This window comes from Neopsephotus bourkii, unplaced genomic scaffold (assembly GCF_033783945.1).
Source record: "Neopsephotus bourkii isolate Nb327-2 ecotype Australia unplaced genomic scaffold, CSIRO-AGI_Nbou_v1 NB_2, whole genome shotgun sequence".
NCBI classification, from domain to species: Eukaryota; Metazoa; Chordata; class Aves; order Psittaciformes; family Psittacidae; genus Neopsephotus; species Neopsephotus bourkii.
In genome coordinates, this window is record NW_026900519.1 from 1339723 (window position 1) to 1361790 (window position 22068).

Below are 22068 nucleotides of genomic sequence, written 5' to 3' on the forward strand. Positions count from 1 at the left end.
GCTGGGCTGGCAGCCCTGTGATTAACTGACTCAGCCTCTTTACCCGTCACAACCCTTGGCCAAGCAATGCTTTACCCCTGGCCCTGGAAGTCCCCGGTGCCGTGGCCAGTGGTCACACAGGGTGCTTTGTGCTGTGCTCTACCCGGCCCCCAGCCAGCTCCTCGGCTGCTTTGGGGTCAATGAGCTCCAGCAGCCACTGCCCTCGGTCCCCTTCATCCCTGTTGGCCTGGTATGAGCCCCGCTGTGCCTTCCCCAGGCACATGCCCTCAGATGCACCAGCCACCACTGCTGCTCAGTGCTCCCAATGCCCAGCCCGGTGCTGGTTCTGTCCTGGCTCCCTCCTGGAGCATCCTCTGCATCCCACCCAAACAGCCACCCCGAGCATCGCCCCTGCAGCCACACAACTGGTTTGTATGAAGCTTGCATGAAGCTCCTGGTGGGAGCCTGGGGTCCCCCTGTGCCCATCCCGCTGGTGGGTGCCATGGAGCCTCTCGAGGTTGAGCTCCCTGGGTGTATTCACCGCTTCCCTCTCACACCCCCAACTGCTCCCCAGTTGGCACCGATCCCTCCTCCCGCCTCCGGAGGCTCCCAAACCATCCCCACGGAGCCGTGCATCTCCCTCTCAACCAGAAACAGCTTCAGCCCCAGCTTAGGCTGAGCCCCCGCATCCCCAGCTCCCACCGCAGCCCCCGGTGCACCTCAACACAGCGCCGCGGGGACACCGACAGAGGCTTCAGGCCCCCGTGTGCGGCTCCCGAGGCTGCTGCCGCCCCGGGGCTCGCTGGTTGGGGTGCACCGGTGGCTCCCCCGGTGCTGCCGGGGTGCGGAGCAAGCGCCGCAGCAGCTCCACAGGACTCGCCTGTTTGTCTGGTTCGCCCTGAGTCACTCCCCACGGCCGCGCGTCCCCGCGTGTCCCCACTGCCATTGACTCACCCTGGCTCCACCGGCGCTCAGTGGCAGCTCCAGCAGGACACAGTGACCCCCCCCCCCCCAAGTGCCACCCACTGGATCCCGGCCCCACACAGGGGACACGCTCCTGGAGGGTGAAGGGGGCAGAGTTAAGGGGATTGAGCCAAACCCAGCAGCAGCGAGGCAGGAGGCTGCGGGCAGCGTGGGCAGGGGCACCCTGGGGTGCCAGGGCGAGCTCAGCAGAGCCGGGCGCTGGAGGGAAGGGCCGGGGCGCCTGCCCCAGTCATTGCGAAAGCGAATCTGGCGAGCGGGGCCTGGGAACCGGCTGAGAGCGGAGGGGCAGCGGCTCCACCTCGCTCTGACTCACAGAGGCTGCCCGTGCCGCGGTACAGCGCCCTGGGCACTGCATGGCACCAGGGGCACAGTGCCCTGGGCACTGCATGGCACCACCGGTACAGTACCCCGGGCACTGCATGGTACCAGGGGCACAGCACCCTGGGCACTGCATGGCACCACTGGTACAGCACCCTGGGCACTGCATAGCACCAGGTGCACAGCGTCCTGAGTACTGCATGGCACCACCAGTACAGTACCCACTGCATGGCACCAGGGGCACAGCGCCCTGGGCACTGCATGGCACCACTGCCACAGCACCCCGGGCACTGCATGGCACCAGGGGCACAGCGTCCTGGGTGCTGCATGGCACCACCGGTACAGTACCCCGGGCACTGCATGGCACCACTGGTACAGCACCCTGGGCACTGCATGGCACCACTAGCACAGCGCCCTGGGCATTACATGGCACCACTGGTACAGAACCCTGGGCACTGCATGGCACCAGGGGCACAGCACCCTGAGCACTGCATGGCACTGCCAGCACAGCACCCTGGGCACTGCATGGCACCACCGGTACAGCACCCCGGGCACTGCATGGCACCACCGGTACAGCACCCTGGGCACTGCATGGCACCACCGGTAGCGCCCTGGGCACTGCATGGCACCACCGGTACAGCACCCCGGGCACTGCATGGCACCATGGGCACAGTACCCCGGGCACTGCATGGCACCACCGGTACAGCGCCCTGGGCACTGCATGGCACCACCGCCACAGCACCCCAGGCACTGCATGGCACCAGGGGCACAGCGTCCACTCCCCGCTGCAGCCACCAGCTCCTGCCTGTGCCCAGCTCCTCGGTGCTGCCTGGGGACACTGTGGCACCCCGGACCCCACCATGCGCAGGGCTGGCAGCCAGAGATGCCCCAGATGCCATCAGTGGCTGAGCACCAGGGGCAGGTGGAGCTGCTGCCGCCTGCCAGACCCACAGCAAAGCCACAGTGAGCCCAGGGCAGGTGGAGCAGCCCCAGCTGCTGTACCATTGGTGCTGGTGCTGTACCAAGGCTTGCAGCCCCGATAAGGGGACCCAGCACTTGGGCCAGGGAAAGAGCAAGTCACGCCCATGGAAGGGGCACATCCCAGCACTGCTCCCAGCAGCCCAGCGGGGAGCCCCAACCGCGGCTCGGGTCCCACCGGCTCCACGTGGCCGCGATGGGGAGAAGCAGGAACCCAGGACTGAGTCACGGCTTCCTCTGTGAGCCCTTGAGTCATTCCCCGGCGAGCGGGGCCGGAGCGCACGGGGCTGCGTGCGAGGGCATCCCCTGCCATGTGCGTGTGCGCAGCGCAGCTCACGGGCAGGCAGCGCGGACACGCGTGTGGCCTCGGATGCAGACACGCACCAGGAGCACCAGCAAGCATCAATGCGCACCCCCCACGTTCTCGTCTGCCCACGCCAACATGCACAAACGCAAGCTGCACCAGGACCCGTTGTGCAAGGCGGTGCAGGAGCCCCCATCCAGCCCCATGCTGACCCGGTGGCACTCACCCCGCCACGCTCAGACCTTGGACCCTGCGATGGAGACCACCGAGGGGGAGAGACACAAGCAGCAGCTTCCCCTGCACCCTGTGGCCACAGCGCCTCGCACCTGATGCCCTGCGGAAGCAGATGAGGGTGTCAGGAAGCTTTGTCCAGCCCCAGCTCACCCCATGGCCTGGCTGCAGCCCCCACCTACACAGGCCCCTGCACCCCAAGTTGCATCGTGACCCCATCGCAGCCGGGCCTGGGCTGCCTGTGTGGCTGCAGCAGAGCTGGGGACACGGGGTCTGTGCAGCCCCCCCTGCACCCACACTCACACATGGGACCGGGCTGGGGGCAGGCGGTTCGCACCTCTGACACCCCCAGCCTGCAGCAGAAGCCCACGGGGGTCAAGGGAGGGGGGGTCCCTCCTCCATGTGGGGTCTGTGATCTGCAGGGCTGGAGCTCAGCGCCACAACCCCAAACCCGGGGGGGGGTCAAGGCTGCGCCAATCCCATCCCAGGACTGGGGGGACCCCCCCGCTGACGTGGGAACAGCACCGGGGCGGGGGGGGGGTCAGAGCGGCTTGGGCTGAGCCCCAGGGGAGCCCCCGGCCCCTGCAAACCCCCCCTTCTGGGCTCATTCTCCCCCCCATCCCCGGTGATGTGGATGCGGGGGGGGGACAGACCCGCTGCCCGAGCCGCGGTTGCCACGGCAACGGGCCTCCCTCTCGCCGCCGGGGATGAATGAGCCTGGAGCGCGCGGGGAGATCTATGAATGAATGAGTGCGCGGGGCCGCGGCGGCGCGGAAAGCCCGGAGCGGAGCCCAGCCGAGCCTGGAGCGGAGCGCGGAGCCCTGCCCGGCCCTGCTCCCTTCCGGCCTCCCCCCCCCCTTGCACTGCGGAGCGCGGGGGGTGCCCGGCGCCGTCCCAATCCGCTACGGAGATCCGGGCCGGGCTTTGCCACTGGGGCAGGCGAGGGGGCTGGATGGCCGGAGGGGGCAAAACCCGGCCTGGATGCTGCGGACGGAGGGGATTCGCCGGTGAGAGGCCGGACAGCTCCGTCCCAACGGGGAGCACCGAGCTCCTTGCACCGTGCCCTGAGCAGCCCCTGTGCACCGAGGAGACGCATCCGAAGGGGTCAGAGCCCCCCAATCCAGACAGACCCCTCCCTGCCTGCGCTTAGCAGCCCTCCGTAGTGCTGCCTGCCTGGGGGGGCCCCCAAAACCGGAGCTCCCCAGTCCCTGCTGCCTCCCCCCCCCCCCACATCTCTTCCCCAACCGAGCCTTGGGTCCCCCAGGACCTCTCCATCAGCCTTGCCCAGCCCCAACCCCGCGGCTCCCGTCCGCCCCCAGAGCGCGGTTCCCAGAAGGAGGTGCCACCGCCTTATCTTCCCAGCAGGTCTGGGTCAGCGCTGCTGTCATCGTCCCCAGCACGGCCCCGTTCCCAGCACAGGCGGCGGGGAGGGGGCATTCCTGGGCTGCCTGGGGGCTGAGTCAGCCCCGGCCACCGCCGGCACGCACAGGGACCCGGCGCGGCCCCACACGCAGAGCGTGTGCGTGCAGCGGAACACGCAGGGAGCCACGCAACGCGCACACGGACGGGGCCCGGCCATGCGGGCTCATGCGGGGGCTGCCAGGCAAGGACACGCACACACACACATACACACACACGCACACACGCACGCACACACGCACACACACACGCACACACACACACACACGCACACACACACACACACACACACACGCACACACACACGCACACACGCACACACACGTGTGTGGGGGCATGCACACAGCCCCAGGCACAGGCAGCGCTGCTGCAGCCGTACACGTGTGGGCACAAGTGCGGGCACACGCGGTGTCACACGCAGCCCTGACCATGCAGAGACACAACACGCACTGTCAGGGACCATGTGCACACAGGCATGCACACGCACATGCATTTACATGCGCACACACATGCAGGTACATGCACACACATATGCAGGTACATGCACACATACACATGTAGGTACATGCGCACACACATGCATTTACATGCACACACACACATGCACACAGATACATGCACATACATGCACACACACAGATACATGCACACACATAGATACATGTACACACACATGCAGATACATGCACACACATGCATTTACATGCACACACACATGCACATACATGTGAGCACACACATGCACATACACACACATTTACATACACATGCACATACATACACAGAGATACATGCACACACACACTCATGCACACACACATGCACATACATGCATACACACAGATACATGCACACACACATGCAGATAAGTGCACACACATGCATTTACATACACACACAGAGATACATGCACACAGATACATGCACACACACATGCAGATACATACGTGCGCACACATGCACATACACACGCATTTACATACACATGCACATACACACACACATGCGCACACACACATACATGCACACACATACATGCACACACACATGCAGATATGTGCACACACACATGCACATACATGCACAAACACACATGCACATACATACACACATGCACACACACATGCATGCACATATATGCACACATATATGCACACACACGCACATACATGCGCACACGCATGCACATACATGCACACACATACACACACACATACATGCACACACACATACATGCGCACGCACATGCACATACATGCACACACATACATGCACACACATGCACACACACATGCATACACATGCAGGCATGTGCCCCCGCACAGCACACCCAAAGGCCGAGCATCCTCCGACCATCTCTGCCACACACGGGGACCCCCCAGCACCCAAGGGAGGATTGGGGGGGGGTCTCTGCAGCCCCTGGGGAGCCGGGGTGTGCACAGGGCACGCATCCCAGCACCGCCTGCCCGCCGGGGCTGCGTCACAGCTGACGCATCGCTACCTGTGGGTCCCAACGCTATAAATAACCCCGCGTACGCCCCATCTGCTCCTCGGCGCTGCGGTTGGTGCTGGAGATGGTGGTGATGGGGGGGGGGGGGCACCCGGCTCCGTGCCCCCCAAGCACCGGGCCCGGTGCCAGCCCTGCACATCGCAGTGTTTGGGGGGGGCAATGGGGTGGCCGTGGCACGATGCCACTTGGATGGGCCAGCACGGACGTCATGAGGGCTCCTTGTAAACACGGTGATGAACCAGTGCTGCCCTATGGGGCCCGTGGTCCCCACCAGCCCCACTGCTTGCGCCAGCCAGGACCCCCATGGATACAGGGAGACCCCTGGGGCTGTTGCAGAACCATCCCCTATGGAACCCAATGGGGGGAGGCCGAGCTCATGCCCCCTCCTACAGCACATCCAGCAGGGAGATGCTCTTGGGGTGCCCATGGGGATGTGGGGGAGAGGAGATTTGGGGTCAAGCAGCCAGGCTGGGGCTCCCAGTGTGAGCAGCGCCGGTTCCCAGCGCCGGCACCAATGGGGTGAGCCCCGGCTGCTGCCCTGACCCCAGTGCAGGCGAGCCCTGGCCCCATAGCGCTGTGATATCACCGCCCAGGCATGCGGGGCTGCCGCCACCGTGGCCACGGGCCAGGCTGGGGAACCGGGGAGGCCCCGTGGCTGTGGGGGGAACCCTCAGCACCCCGGCAGCATCGCAGAGCAGGGAGCTCAGCATTGGGGACCCCCGGCCCCCCCACTCCATCAGCCCCATAGCCTGGATGCTGTGGGGCACAGGGGCTGCGCATCCGCATGCACCAAACGCATGTGCACGGCTGGGTGCTGGCTGCGTGCCCTGCATGCACATGGGTGTGCAAGGGCATGTGTGGGGCAGAAAGAGGCCCAAGGAGCGCTATGGGGCTGGAGGGAGCGGTGTGGGGCTGAGGCTGAGGGGGGGGTGGGGTGAGACATTCCTTATGGCGCTGGTTATTTTATCTGGTTCAAAGTCAGTTCCTGGAATGTTTTTAATTCCAGGATCCATCCCTGCTCCAGCAGCTCCCCCCCCCCACATCCCCGCCCCACGCCTCCTCCGCGCCCCATAGCCTGCCCGCAGCCCAGCCCTATGGCAGCGCCGGGGCCCAGAGCAAGGGAAGGGGCTCAGCCTCAGCACCCCGCAGCGATGCCCAGGGTGCACCCATGGGTGCCCTAAGCTGGTGGAGGCCCCACTGCACCCCCTGCATGGAGCCGGGGCTCACCCTGCTGCCGGCAGCCGCCGCGTGCCTGACTCTTGCCAGGAACACGCCAGCAGCTCCTCGCCCACCCGGCGTCTGGCACAGCCGCGCGGCACCGGCGCTTGCCAACAGGCCCAGCCAATGGGTGCCATTGTGCACCAGGGAGGGATGCGGCTCCCATCGCAGCACCCATCAACCCCACTGGGGTCCTAATGTGGGGCAGCAGTGGGGCTGCACGCAGGGTGCTTAAGCTGTGGTGAGGGCAAGGGGGTGTGCGAGGTGCTGGTGCCGGTGCCGGTGCCGGTGCCGTGGCCATGCCATTGGTGTGCACAGGGCCCATGGGTGTGCCGGGAGCGCTGTGGGTGTTGTCTGGTGCACCCGCTCCAATGTGCCTGCAGCCACTGGTGTGCATGGGGATGGGGGGGTCTCGGGGGGTCCCAGACCTCTTCTAATGGCACCCACGGCACCCACAGCTGCGGTCACTGCTGATGGCAAATGTGTGATCCAGCCCCGTGGCAGAGGCCCCACTGGGTGTTTGCTGGGTGTTTGTTGGGTGTTTTTTAGGTGTTTTCTAGGTGTTCCTTGGGTGTTTGTTGGGTGTTCATCGGGTGTTTTCTAGGTGTTTGTTGGGTGTTTTTTAGGTGTTCATTGGGTGCTTTCTAGGTGTTTGTTAGGTGTTTTCTAGGTGTTCCTTGGGTGTTTGTTGGGTGTTCATTGGGTGTTTTCCAGGTGTTTGTTGGGTGTTTTCTAGGTGTTCCTTGGGTGTTTTCTAGGTGTTCCTTGGGTGTTTTCTAGCTGTTCGTTGGGTGTTTTCTAGGTGTTTGCTGGGTGTTTGCTCAGTACTTGCCAGGGGCTTGCCAGGGGTTTGCTGGTTATTTGCCCAGTGCATACTGGGTGTTTGTTGGGTGTTCATTGGGTGTTTTCCAGGTGTTTGTTGGGTGTTTTCTAGGTGTTCATTGGGTGTTTTCTAGGTGTTTGCTGGGTGTTTGCTCAGTACTTGCCAGGAGTTTGCTGGTTATTTGCCCAGTGCATACTGGGTGTTTGTTGGGTGTTCACTGGGTGTTTGTTGGGTGTTCATTGGGTGTTTGTTGGGTGTTCACCGGGTGTTTGGTTGCTGTTTGGTTGCCATTTGCCGGGTGTTTCCGTACTCGCAGGGCTCCCACTCCCACACCAGGAGCTGAAGCCCTGCACGTCAGAGCCCCTCCTGTACCCGCACATCTCCATGTGCACAACCGCAGCCCCCGCACCGCGCCCTCTGAACACCCTGTGCCAGCACCGCCTGCACCCAAAGGCCGACCCCCATCCTGCCCCCAAACCTCACCGAAGGCGCTGCCGGATTGCTCCATACTGGGAGGACTGGGACGAGCGTGGGCCTGGCCCTGCAGCAGGGCTTGGGGGGGGGGCCATGGTGCTGGGGGGCAGTGAGGAGGAGCAGGATGGGAGCATGGGCTGGGTGCTGAGTTGGGCTCTGCTCGGCCGCCATCGCCCCCCCCCTTTATCACCAGCATCTGCGGTGATGTCACCCCAGTGGCGCGGCACCCGCGGCACCCCGTGTCCCAGCTTGCCTCCTGTGGGCACCCTGCGGTCCCATGGCATGCTTTGGGACCGGGCACAGCTCAACCCCATCCCCACTGCTCCCCAAACCAAGGTGGGAGCAGAGGTTGGGACCCCCAGGCTGGGATGAGGGGCTCAGGATCCCCATGGGACCAATTGCATCACGGTCATTCACGTGTGCCCCTTCCATGTGCAACTGCCCACATGGGACCCACACACGTGTGTGGGTCCGTGTCCCACGCGTGCTCAGCCGGGCACCCATTGCCTTAAAAGGCCTCCATTGGCCACCCCGGCTCCTCTTCCCATTGCCAAATTTGGCACTGGTGGCACGGGCCGGGGTTGGGGGCCCTGCTCTCCTTGAAGTGACATCAAGCAGGCAGTGGGGTGTCTGTGCGGCACACGTCACCGCATCATCACCGCATCATCACTGCATCCGCTTCCTCCAGTGCTTGGCTGCCTCTGTGGGGCTCAGGGTCCAGTGAGCCACCGGCAATCCCAGCCTGTCCATGGGGTGCGGGGTGCACCCATGGGGCTCTGGTTTGGCTCCATCCAAGCCAAACCCCGGGGGGTGAACGTGGTAAAGAGGATGCGCGCAGCCACTCCTGCCCCATAGCTCAGCCCCGTGCACCATGGTTGGCACAGCCCAGGCACTGCTCCAGCCCTGGCACCACCGAGCTCCGAAGGGGCCATGGGTTCCCATGGGTGGGACGGTGCTGACGCACATCCCCGGTGTCACCCACACCCCATCACCTACCCCAGGGCAGGACAAAGCCACAGCGAACCCAACCTGCAGGTGGGGAAACTGAGGCCCGGCCCCATGGATGGAACCGGAGCATCGGGGCGGCAGCAGGACCGTGGGCACCCACCCTCAACCCCGGCCCGCGGTGACGCAGGAGGGAGGGCGGCAGTGCCAGCACCCGGCCGGGCTGGTGGAACTGGTCCAGGTCCCTGGGGCAGCGGGATGGGACCCGGTGCACCCGGTTGGGTGAGCACCGCACACAGGCCATGGTCCAGGCTGGAAACACCGGCCCTGGAACATCCCACAGCCGGTCCCCAGCCCCAAACCCTTCCTTGGTACCCTTCCAGGTATCTCCATCACCCCCCATTCTGGTTATGGGCTGCTCTGGTGTGAGCAGAGCTATGCACACACATGTGCAGCTATGCAGTGCTGAACACATGTGCATGCAGATGTGCAAGGCTGAACACACGCATGGCCAGATGTGCACACGGGCTAACACGCAGTGGCCAAGGCCAGGTTGGACAGAGCCCTTGGGTGACATGGGCTGGTTTGAGGTGCCCTTATCCATGGCAGGGGGTTGGAACGGGATGAGCTTAAGGTCCTTTTGAACCCAAACCCTTCCATGGCTCTATGTGTGCACATACAACGTGCTGACCATGTCCCTGTGTTATACATGCTGAATACACGCATGACCATCCGTGTGCACACATGTCTGTGAGTGCCGAACACACACACGGCTCCATAGGGACCCAACCCAAGCTCCCAGTGAGGGCGGCGCAGCCTCGGTGCATCCAGAACTGCCCAAATTTATTTCAAAAATAAAAAATAAAATATTAAAGACCGAAAAACCTCGCTCTGCCCCCCCCTCCCCCCCCCGAAAAACACACACAAAAAGAAAAAAAACCAACAAAACAACAAAAAAAAAGGACTTTTACAGACAAAAAAAACACAGCACGGGGGTTCTCTATTTGCACAGATCTCCTGACGAAGGGGGGGGGATCAAAGTTGGACAAGAAAAAGGATTTCTACGGCCTATGCAAACTATGTCAGTATTGGCTCAGTCGGGTCAGTAATGTCTATAAATAGGAGCCCCGAGCGCTGGGCTTGCTCAGTCCTCACTTCTCCATCCCTTTGCTTCTCTTTTTAAGTTACCCCCCCCCCAGAGAGGCCGTGGGACGAGCCCAGAGCCTCGGGACTTGGTCTCGGCCGCCGAGGGAAGCGCCGCTTCTTCCCCCTCCGAAAACAAAGTGAAACCCAGCCCTAAACACACCCCCCCCAACCCAACCCTTGGACCACCCCCCCCTCCCCAGCCCCAAAACCCCCCCTATACCCCCTAGGCACACACGTGTGTGTGTGTCCTGTGTCCCCCCCCCCAAGGGGAAGGGGGGGGCCCAGCCCCACAGCCGAGCAATGCTACATATAGAAGGGAAGGAAAACAAACGGCCCCCAAACCCTGGGGTGGGGTGGGGTGGTGGGGGGGCGCAGCACCTCCAAGAGAGACTTCATCTCCTCCTGCCTGCATCAGGGGCAGGGGGACACGTTTTGGGGGGGGGGGGGCAGAACCCATCCCGCTGCATCCCTCTTCACAGCAAAGCAGCAGCTTTGATATCCCCCAAGGACCAATCACCCCCATTGGGTGCTCCCAGTCAGGGAGGATGCGGGATGAGGCAGCTGCCTGCATCCCAACCCCATCTCCCCAAGCCAACAGGGGGGATGCTGCCCTAAACACCCCCCCCTAAACACACACCAATGGCACAGGGAGGGTCGGTCCCAAAGCATCCGGTCGCAGGAGATGGCAAATCTAAAAGGAGATCTGGCCCATGCCAACAGAAACGACACCAGGGGCAACGGGAGCATCCTCCCCACCCCACACACACCCCCCCCCCCCGCCCCGGCTGAGTCCGCGGCCCCCCCACCCCGGGGTAGGGCTCTATGCTACGACAAACTCCGATTTCATGTCTGCCTTGACCTCGGGCTTCCACACCGAGTCCTCGAAGTCCAGGTCCAGGCTGCCCTCGCTGGAGACGCTGCTGTTGCTGTTGGTGCGGCTGGACTTGCGGTTGGGCAGCCAATGGTACGGGCCCCGCGCATCCCTGCGCGCCTTCCTGCGCAGCCGCTTCTGCTGCATCAGCAGCTGCAGCCGCTCCACCTTGCAGCGCGTCGCCCGGTTCTCCGTCTGCCGCAAGCGGTCCCCTGCAACGGTGGAGATGGGGGGGTTATGGGGGGGGTTGCGCTGCATCACCTAACCCAGCATCCTATGGATGCACGCATGCACCCCGTAGGAGTGTACTAGCCCAAGCCTATGGGATGGGCAGCACCGGGCTGGTCCCCAGTGGGGGGAAACCCCTCTATGCTAAGCTGGGGGGGGGTTTCCCTCCAGCACAGCACCCAGTGCAGGCCTGGCCCCGCTCTGCTGTGTGGGAGGATGAGCAATGGAAGCTCCAAGCGTGGGCTCCGGTGCTGGGGAAAAGAGGGGGGGAAAAAGGGACCCTGCTCCAGAATAAACTTGGCCGGGAGAGCCCCCGAATGCCCCAGCATCACCCTTCAGGGCTGTGGGTGGGAACATGCCAAGGGGAACAACCCCTTTGTAAGGCCAATTCCACCCCACAGTGGCCAGGGGGGGTCCTGGTGCAGCAGAGCCACTGGGACTGGATGCTGGTGGGAGGCTTGCGGGCATCTCTTCCCCATCCTGGAGCCAAGGGGGCCCAAGGGGCTCAGGTCAAGTGGGGTGACCCCAGCCAGGACTTGTCCCAGTGGGGGGGAGCAGGTTCCCCCCCCATTCACGCCATGGGGTAGGGCTCTGGCCATGCCACCAGGAGCTGGTCCAGAGCCACCCCCAGTAGGGGCCTGAACCCCTCTTGGCCAGGAGGGAAGAGAAAGCCGTGAAGGGAGGACAAACCCCCCCCCAAACCCATCCTCACCCCATCCTAGGGCAGTGGTGTGCAAAGGGGGGGGTGTTGAGGAGCCAGAGCCTGGGTGCCCCCCCAAACCCTCCACCATAAGCAGGGACCCTCCCAATGACCAGGGTGCTGGTGCTGCCTGTGAAGCCCTGCAGGGTCAGGCAGGACCAAACCATCCCCATCTCTCTGCAGACCCCCAGGCCCCCACCCTGGCTGATGCCTCCCATCAGCTCTGCAAGGAGCAGCCAACAGCCGGGGTCCCACTCACAACCCCCATAGAGGCTGTTATGGGGTGATGCAGGCCCCCCCCCCCCCATAAGTCCATCCCAGCCACAATCCCCTATGAACAGCAGCCCCATCCCACCCAAGGCACGGAGCAGCCGGGCTCACCGCTGGGCTTGCACATCCGGATCTGGCTTTGGCACTGGACGACGGGATGCAGGGGTGGGGATGCTGCGGCCGCCGGCAGCGGCTCTGAGGTAGTTTTGGTGGTGAGGTCCGGGGAGGCTGGTGGCGAGGAGGAGGAGGAGGAAGAGGAGGAAGAGGAGGAGAACTGCGTCTGGCAGCGGAGCTGCGTCAGGGACTGGGGCATGCCCTGGTAGTGTCGCGTGGCGCTGAGGAGGTCGTTCAGGATCTGCAGGATGGTGCCGATGTCCCTCCGCGGCCGCCCGCTGCTGTCCTGGCAGTTGGGGTGCAAAGTGCCTGTGGGTGGGAATGGGGAAGGATAAGACGAGCCCCATGGACCGCAGTGCCCCCCCTGCACCCCACCCCACCAAGGGCAGGTTCAGGACCCCACGCACCGGAGAAGGTCCCTGAGAAGACCCCAGGCGCGTGGTTGACGAAGCTCTCGATGACGGCACCGGGTTTGCGGGATCGGGCTGCGGGCGCGGGGCTGCTGCCCGGGGAGCTGCTGCTGCGGGTGCCGCACTCCACCTGCAGGGATGGGAGACACTGGGTCAGCCTCTGGCCATGGGATGGGGAAACACAGCCCCACAGCCCTGAACAGCCAAGTGACCCCATAGGCAAGGAGCAGCAGGTCCAATGGGTACCACCAGCCCCGGTTCTACTGGAGCGCAAGGAGCTATGGTTATCCCACCCCTCCATGCATCGTGATCCCACCCCTGGGGGTCCTGGCAGCCACCCCCTGTGCCAGCTGTGCTATGCAAGGGGAAAAGGGAAGCAAGAGCAGAGAACGGTGACAAACAGCATCTGAAGATGAGCAGAGGAAGAGCCTGGATCCCACCGTGTCCCTGAGCCCTTAACCAGGACATGGGTGCATTTTGCAGCCCCTTATTCCATGCATGGGGGAAGTGATACAGGGAAGGGCATCACCACAGCGGTGCCAGGCTGCACATCTTCACTCCCCTACCCCAAAGGTACCAAGAGCCCCCCCCACCAAAGAAACCTCACCTCTGAGCAGGAGGACACCACGCTGCTGTTGACCGTCTGCGTGCTGGCCCCGTGCGACCGGAACATCCCGGTGGTGACGGGTGCGGCGTGGGGGGTGTTACAGTACATGGTGGGGGGGGCCGGCGCGGCGGGCGCGGGGCTGGGGGCCGGGCTCTGCTGGCACGATGCGGGCACCACGGGGATGCGGGTGAAGCCGGAGCCGGTGCCGCCGTGCAGCGTCCGGCAGTGGGGGCTGGCGGCTGCCCCCGGTTCGCCCCGGCTGGCGATGAGGTGCCGGTGCTGGAGCTGGCCGCTGCTCTGCTGCGCCGCCAGCTGCAGCTGCACGAACATCATGTGGTCCCCAACGCGCAGGGCCAGGGTCAGCGGCGACCGCCCCGATAAGAAGTCATTGACCTGGGGGGAGAAGGAGCCTCATCAGCGCCGGTGTGCGGTGACCCCGGTCCCCCAGCCCCACATCCCACCACAGGGATGGGTCATTAGGGGTGACCCTCTTCCCACAGCCCTTCGCTGAGAGCTCAAGCCCGGCCGCTGTCCCGGCATGACCCCAGCACGGTGCCAGCTCCATCAGCTGATGGTGCTGGGGAAAAGGGGGGGGTCTCCCTTCTGCCCTTTATCTCCCAGCACAAAGCACCCGGTGCCCCCCTCCAGCCCAGTGCCCATGAGGGGCTGCACCCCTGGCATAGCAAACAAGCTCCATGCAGGAAGGATGGGGAGGGAGCAGGCGAGGACATGCCGGGTCCAGGCTGTGCCCACTGCCATGCCTTGGGGCTATAGGCAGGAAAGGCAAGGGGAGGGCAGCACAAACACCCCCCCCCAGTGTTCTCCCCCCGGGGCAGGCCCAGTGCAGCGGCTGCAAGGGCAGGATTTGCCCTTGCCCACCCCGGAGGCCTCATCACAGGCAGGTGATGGAGCAGCTGCAGCACAGAGACAAAAGCAGGGCCGTGACCCTGCCCAGGTCGCAGCTGCAGAGAGAGGAGGGGGGGCCCCAATCCCCAACACCTGCTCCCCCCCCCCCAAATGGGCATAAATCACTCGACATCTGTGCCAAGGAACAGGGAACCCCCCCCCATTCCCAATGCTGCGGTGGGGAGGGGGCTGCACCGCTCACACACAGGCAGGGCTGTGCGCAGGACCCTGGGTCACCGCTAATGGGGATGATGCCACCGCATCCCCCCCAACCCCAGAGCCACGCTGCTCCAGGGCCCATCACATGCACGGCTCCGGCACCCATCACCCATCCTCACCCCATTGGCACCCTCGGATGAGCCCCAAGAGGACCCGACCCCCCCTGACCCCCATTGCCCCCCCTGCAGAGCTCAGTCCCGTCCCCCCCGCACGGCTCCGGTGGAGGCCGGTTCTGAGCAGCCGTGGGAAAAGCAGCTTTATAAATACCCTGAGCCAAACCCAAGCGGGGGCCGTGGAGGAAAGGGGGGGGCGGGCAGGAGACGCAGCCGCTCCGGACATGGGGGTTATGGGGCGAGGGAGCGGGAGAAGACGGCGTCACCACAGCCCCCATCCTGCCCCAGCCATCACGCTCTGAGCGGGTGCCCACGCACTCAGCCTCAAGGCCCCTCAGCATCACCAGGGCACCCCATGGGTGCAGGATGGGCAGCGCAGCTCCCATTCATCTCCTTACTGGGACCCTCAGTGGGGTCTTCCACATCCCCCCCCCCACCGGGTCCCGTCCCACACGGAGGTGGCACCAGCCCCAGTGCTGGCACCGGGAGCCCTTGCTCGGTACCGGAGGTGCCTGGGGGGAGCCCCGCAACCTCCCGGGGCCCCCCTGACGTCAGCGAGCGCCGGGGCCGCCTCCCTGCTCCATCTGACTCACACCTGCCTGACCCCTCACCAGCACCAGCAGGAACCAGAGCACCCCAAACCCACACTTCCCAGCAGCACCATAGAGCCCCAGCAGCACGGTCACACAGACCCCCTCCTTACACACACCCCTCACTCAGCTCCCCATAGACAGGACCCAGTTTGGCCCCTGCAGCCCTCCAGGCCTCCCAGTACCCACCCCATTACCAACAGCCCCCCCCAGTGAAACCCGGCCGCTCCAATGCAAACACGTCCCACCCAGTGCCTGCTCAGCCGCCCACAGCCGCCGGGGGAGGACCCAGTCCCTGCCAACCGGCTCTGCCTTGGGGCTCCCCCCACAGATGCTTCCATGGCCGGGGGTCCCCTAGGACCCAACCAAGCCCTGGAGGGGATGGGGGGGGGGATGTGGCTGCACCGCACCAGGCTCAAAGCCCACAGGGATGGGGCCAGTGCCTCCCTCCCGGCTGCTTCTGAGAAACGCAATGACTCAGGGAACGCCGCATTCCTGCCTGGCTCCAACGCCTGCCCCGCGTCACCCCCAGCCCCTGCTGCTGGCACCCCCCAAAAGCACAGCCAAGATGTGGAAGGGGAAGTCAAACCCAGACAGAGAATGAAGGGGGAGGCAGGAAATGCCCCCCCCCACACACACCCCATCCTCTTGCACTCTCCAGCTGCGGCGACAACTGGGTCCCAACACCCGTGCTAAGGGAAGGGGGGGGCTCCATGCCAAGGAGAGAAGGGACCAGAGCCCCTCTGCCCCATCCCATGGCTGGCCAGGACGTGTGTCCATGTGTCCGTGCCCCCCCCCTTCCACCAGGCAGAGGGAGCTGGGGAAGGAAGCGCTGAGGCTGCAGGACCCAGTGCCAGGCTCTGGGCACGGCTCCCTGGCAAGCGGGGGCAGCTCCGAGCGGTGCCCAGCGGAAGGAAGCGCACACGGAGCCCTTCCAGGAAGACCCCGACCCTGTTGGGGGGGGGGGACACGACAGCATCCCCATCATCACCTCCTGCCCGCCCCACAAGCACCCCCCCCCCCGCCGCCCCCAGAGGAAGCCGGCGCAGCTCCCCCTGCGCTGCCGGAGGATGCAGGAGGATGCAGGAGGATGCAGGAGGATGCATGACGCAGGCAGCGCCGAGCAAAGCATGAATGAGAGGAGTGGTTTCCTGCCCCCCCCCCCCGCCCCCCAGGTGCTGGCGGTTCCTCCTGCACAGCCCCAGCTTCCTGAATCACCCGCCCAGGAGGAACCTGCAGTGGGCAGCAGGCACAGAGCCGCTTCCCGCAGCAAACCCGGGCTGCCAGGGCCCCCCAAACCCAGCCCCAAGGGGAAACCAGGGAGCAGAACCCCCCTGGCCCCCCAGCCTGCAGCCCACAGACCTCCCCCCTCTGCTGCGCTTGCCCTAATGGGAGCCTTGCTGGCCATTACGAGCCCCAACTGATGCTGAGGGTACCCCCAAAGCCCCTCTGCACTGGGAGTCCCCCTGGCCCTGCTGCTGCTCCCCAGGACATCCCACCCCAGCATGGGGGGCCTGCACCTAGACCAGGTTACGCATTGGGACCCCAGAACCCCTCCCATTGCTCTGCACCCCAGTGGGGATGTGCAGCACCCCCTGAGCGAACCGGGCTCCACCAGTGGGGGGGAGGCAGAGGCCAGAGCCTGCCCCAGGACTCCAGGTCCGAGCTCAACCCCTTGGCCCACAATGGGTTAAAGCAGCTGCTAAAGTCAAGGTGACCCCGGGCAGCCAAGGGCTTCTAGGAGCAGGGCAGCCCTGGCCCTTGCCATGTGGCCATGGGGGCACAGTGATGCCCCCAACCAAGCCCCCCGTGTCTGGCCCTGGGGCAGGCAGGGATCAGATGCAGCGGAGCAGGTGAAAACAACCCCATCCCAAGGCAGAGAAGCTGCAGCCTCGGCCAGAAAGGGAAGGACTCGAGTTGGGTTCAGCAGCAACCGGAGAGAGATGGAAAACAAAGGAGCCAGGGCCTGCGCGGCTGGGGGTAAATTCCACCTTCGCGGCAGGCAGCTGGCGCCTGCGCACGCACCCGGCGCTGGGAACGCTTCCTCCTCACAGGGACCCCCCCGCCGACACCTCCCGCAACCACCAAGGAGCTGCTGAGCTCTTCTAAACGCAGCCCCCTCCTTGGCACCCAGCACAAGGCCACCGAGCATCGGAGCATCCCATCACATCCCATCACATCCCATCACGGCACAGCCACCACCCCCCCCAAACCCAACCCAACCAAGGACGGCTCCAAGGAGAAGGGGAACAACCCCCTATGGGTGCTAGGAGGAGAATCCAATCTCTGCACCCCCCCCCCCAACACTGACCACCAGCCATAGCCCCAGCTCTGCAGTGTTGGGGGGCTGCAGCCCCACAGCAAGGAGCAGGGCCCTGTGCTGCCGACCTGCTCCATGACCTTGGCTGAGTCATTTCACCTCCCAGCGCCGCTGCCCTCCCCAGCTTGTTTGGGCTGTGCGTGGGGCCTCCCTGTGCTCAGCACTGCACAGGATGACGGCACCCGCCCCGGGCACCACCCTCAGCGCTCCCAAGCCCTGCTTGAAGGTGAAACCTAAGGGACCAAGCACCGAACACCAAAGCCTTTCGGGGAAGGGAAGACGAGCAGGGTCGCAGCATCCCCCACACACACACCCGCCTCTGCCTCCATCATTCCACCGGTATCAAGCCTCTCACCTGAGTTTCAGTTAAGCTTTCCAGGGCTTGCATCACCGACTGCTCTGGCCTGGATGCCTGGGACTGGAAAAAGAAAAAGGAGGGAGAAGGGGGGGAAATGAAGATTACAAATGCAGAGAAGGAGGGGGCGTCCGTGCGGCAGGAGGGGAGGGATGACATGTCACTTCCACTATTTCTACACAAGCCCTGAGAAAGCTGTGAAATATTAAACCTGCTGCATGCCCAGCCCAGTGCTGCTGCCTCCTGGGCGAGGGCAGGGGCAGCGGAGCCGCAGGGCTGCCAGCACATCCTTGCCCAGGGCTTTAATAATAGATGGGGACGAGTAGGAGGGAAGGAAAGAGGGAGGGAGGGAGGGAGCAGCAGGAAAAGGCTGCTTACCATCAAGCCGGCCTCCACGGTGGGCACCAGCGTCAGTTTGCTTCCTTCCACGACCCCCAGATCCTGCAGTTTCCCAGAACTGAGCCGGCTGCAGGAGAGAGGAGATCCCAAAAGCGGGGTCAGCGCGGCCTCATGGGTGGGAGGGGGGACACAAGCTGCAGGCCTGGCTGCTCCCAAGGGGACTGAGCCCCCTTCAGCATCCCCACCCCAAGGGAGAAGGTACCCAGCACCACTGCCTCGTCCCCAGCTGCTCCCTGCACCCCGGGGGGGGGACACACAGCACAGGTGCTGGGGTACCCCTGCTCCATGCCCTGTGCTGTAGCAATGGGGCAAGAGAGGTGGTGAGGGGGCTGTGTGGCACAGGAAACCTGCCCACGGGGGGGGGTGGAAGCATGGGGTGAGGGGCTCGTGTGTCCCCCCCCGGACCCGCAGACACAAGCGGTGTCCCCGGTCCCCCCCTTCCCTCCCCGGTCCGGCTCAGACTCCCCAAGTTACTCCAGGCCGGGGCCGCCCGCCCCCTACTCGAGCTTTGCTCCCATCGGGATGGGGTGGGGGGGGGCCGCGCAGCCCCCTTGGACCGGGCCTCCGGTAGACAAAGGACACCCCCCCCCCCGGGCCTTGCGGGAGGGGACGGGGACGGGGGACGGACACCGGGCGCCGCCACCGAAGTTGAGCCCAGAACAAAGGACCCGGCCCCCGCGGGGCACGACCGGGGCCCGCCGCCCACCACGGAGCCCCGGCAAGGGCCGAGCGAGGGGGCGGCGGCCGCGCTCCGGTCCCCGACCCGCCCCCGCCCGCGTCCCCCCGGGCCGCTCCCCCCCCCCCCCTCCCCGTCTCGACCCGCGGAGGAATGGGGCCAGGCAAGGGGAAGGGGGGCGGGAGCCTTTGTGCGGTGCCGAGCCCGGTGCGAGGGGCCGCCCCCGCGCCCAGCCCCGCTGCTGGGGGATGGGACCCCCCCCCCCCCCTTCCATCCGAGCCGTACCTCTCTTTGTGCAGCAGAGCCAGGCGCTCCTTGGGCACCTTGAGCCGCTGGGACAGGCGCCTCTTCAGCCCCTCCACCGTCTCCTCGGCGGGCACGGAGAGCTCATAGCGGGTCCCAGTGGTGGTGTTGATGTAGAGGTTCATGGGGGGCTCGTTCGGGACCACCTCGCAAGGGGGGGCCCCGCGGCTGCAGCTCCTGGCGCCGGGCTGCGGGTCCATCCGCCGACCTGCGCTGGAGGGGGGGAGCGGCCGTCGGTCGGTGCCCGGTGGGGGGGGAGCGGCGGAAGCGCGGGGAGGAGGAGGAGGAGGAGGAGGAGGAGGGAGGAGGCGGACAAAGGAGGGAGCGGAGCCCGCTCCGCCGCACGCCCCGGCGGTACCCACGGGAACTCCGGCTGCGCTTCGAGTCCTCCGAGGATAGAGCGGGAGGGTGGGGGTGCGGGCCGGGGCTGGCAGCGAGCGGAGCCCCCGCGGGCCCCGGAAACAGCGAAAACGGTGAAAAATTATAAAAATCTTTAAAAAAAAAAAGAAACAAAAACCAAACCAACAAAAAACCCCGGTTCCTCCGCTCCGGCGGGGATGGGGGGGTTGGGAAAGGGGGGGGAGGGGGGTGGTGGAAGCGGCGCTGCCCTCGGCCGCTGCCTCCTTTCTCTGTGCTCGCCGCTCGCCGTGTGCGGGGCTCAGGGGGCGGGGAGCGGGCCCGAGGCCGCGGCGAGGGGCGGGGAGGACGCGGCGCTCCCCCCGCGCTCAGGGCCGGACCCGCCGAACCGGCCGCCGCCGCCGCCGCCGCGCTGAGCCGTGGGAGCCGACGGGGGGGGGGGGGGGGGAGTTACAATGTAGCAACGGCCCGCGGGCGGGGCCTCGCCCTCATTCACTCCGGCTCCTCCGGCGGCCGCAAGCCAATGGGAGGGAGCCGGCTGCACAGACATCCGCGGAGGTAGCCAATGGGAAGAAGGGGAAGGCTCCCCACGTGGCCCGGTGGGAGGGGCGGTCCGGCCGGATTCCTCCCGCCCACGCGGGCGCAAGGCTCCGCCCCCTCCACCGCTCCCCCTCCGCGCTCTGCCCCCCCCCTCCCTCCCCGCGCGCCCTCGCGCCGCGCCTGGAGCCATTCATAATCCCGGCGCACAACAAAGGGCCCCGCGGCCGCACCGGCACCGGTACCGGTAGCACCGGGGTCGGCACCGGAGACCTCCCCCCCGCCCCCCTCCTCCCCTCTTGGCCGCGGGAAGCGGAAGGGCTCGGGCTCAGGGTGCGGGGCCCCGCTGCGGGGTGAACGCGGGACACGGGCAGGAGGGGGCCGCTCTCCGCCTCCGCACCGGGAGGCGAAAGCCCGCGGGGCCGGGAGGGACCCGGATACCGGCCCCATCACCACCGGGAGCCGAGTGACGCGGGGACACCGAGGCGGAAAGGGCGGGGGACGGGGACACGCACAGTCACCCGCGCCCGGTCACACCCGCTCGGTCACCTCCCGGTGACGCCGTTACGGCCACAGCGAACCGCCCCGACGCGGGGCTCAGCCCCATGCCCGTCCCGTCCCGTGTCCCCCCCCCCCGGTTCCGCAGCACGGAATCAGTGGTCCCGGTCGGGGGCTGGACCCGGGGCCGGCGCCTCGCCTCGGGGGGGGGGGTTCGGGGGGGGCTATGAGTCAGCAAAGCGCGGGCGCCCTCTGCCGGCTCCGCCGCGTCTCCTGCGCCCGGGGGGGCCGGGGAGCCGTGGCCGAGGCTTCGGGAGGGGGGGGCCCGGTTACGGTGCCCCCAGCGCCGCTGCTCAGCCGCCGGTACGGAGCGAACGTACCCGAGCGGACACCCGGGGTTGAGGGGCCGCTTCCCGGAACGCGGCGGGGGCTCAGTGGGGGGGCCCCGGTTCCGCGCTCGGGGGTCCCCACAACCGGAGCGAGGGTCCCCGGCCCCGCTGCCCGTGCCATGGGGATTGGAAAAGCCTCGAGAGACCGGGGGTACCGAGGGTCCCGGCGGGTGGGAAACGCGCCCGGTACCCGAGCGAGCGGGTTCCACCGTGTGTCCCCACGGGAACCTCCAGGCTCGGGGCTCGGGGAAGCGGGGCCACCCCGCGTGCCCAGGGTATAGTGCGTGAGCGCAGCCCGCTCTGCGGAACCCCACAAAGGCAGCGGACCCCCCCTCCACATAATCCCCCCCCCGCAGCCGGTTCCGGGACCCCTCGAGGGGCCCATCCCGCCCCCCATCAGCCCCACTCACCGAGCCCGGAGCGCAGCTGCCTCCGGCGGCAGGAGGGAGAAGGAGACCCCGATTACTCCCCGGGGGTCGCGGCTCGGAGCTGTGTCCCCTGCCGAGCGCTGCCCTGACTCGGAGCCGCCGGGGAGGTGCCCCAAGTTTTATCCCGCACCGCCCGGGGTGGAGCCTGCTGGGGGCAGGCTCCGGCCCTGGCCCCGGCTCCGGCCCTGGCCCTGGCCCCGGCTCCGGCGGGACCCGCAGGTGACGCGGCCGCAACCGCTCCCGGGGGTGGGGGAGACCCCGATCCCTGCCCTCAGGGTCCCAACCCCTGCTCCCTGTGCCCGGGGTCCCGGCTCGGGGCGCCCTGAGCCGGTTTCAGCCCTCTGGGGGGGGGGGAGGTCTGAGCCTCTCCTGGGGCCCCGGCTCTACCCCTCCGCGGGTCCCAGTCACTGGGGTCAAAGTCAGCCCATGCACAGGGCTGAGCTCTCCTG

At 66.0% G+C, this 22068-nt stretch overlaps 1 protein-coding gene across 2 annotated transcripts; it reads right to left on the minus strand.

Moving 5' to 3' along the window:
- Positions 1–11103: 11103 nt before the first annotated feature.
- MIDN (midnolin) lies at positions 11104–21612 on the minus strand. Of its 2 annotated transcripts, none has more exons than XM_061355907.1 (8): positions 21602–21612; positions 19393–19618; positions 18411–18498; positions 18033–18095; positions 13530–13922; positions 12920–13052; positions 12510–12821; positions 11104–11412 (listed from the first exon to the last, which is right to left on the minus strand). In XM_061355907.1, the coding sequence occupies exons 2-8, from the start codon at positions 19608–19610 to the stop codon at positions 11150–11152; spliced, it is 1470 nt and encodes a 489-aa protein (XP_061211891.1). In that variant the 5' UTR covers positions 19611–19618; positions 21602–21612; the 3' UTR covers positions 11104–11149. The 2 variants fall into 2 exon arrangements, with proteins under 2 accessions (XP_061211891.1, XP_061211810.1); XM_061355826.1 differs by lacking the exon at positions 21602–21612 and adding an exon at positions 19773–19833.
- Positions 21613–22068: the final 456 nt, after the last annotated feature.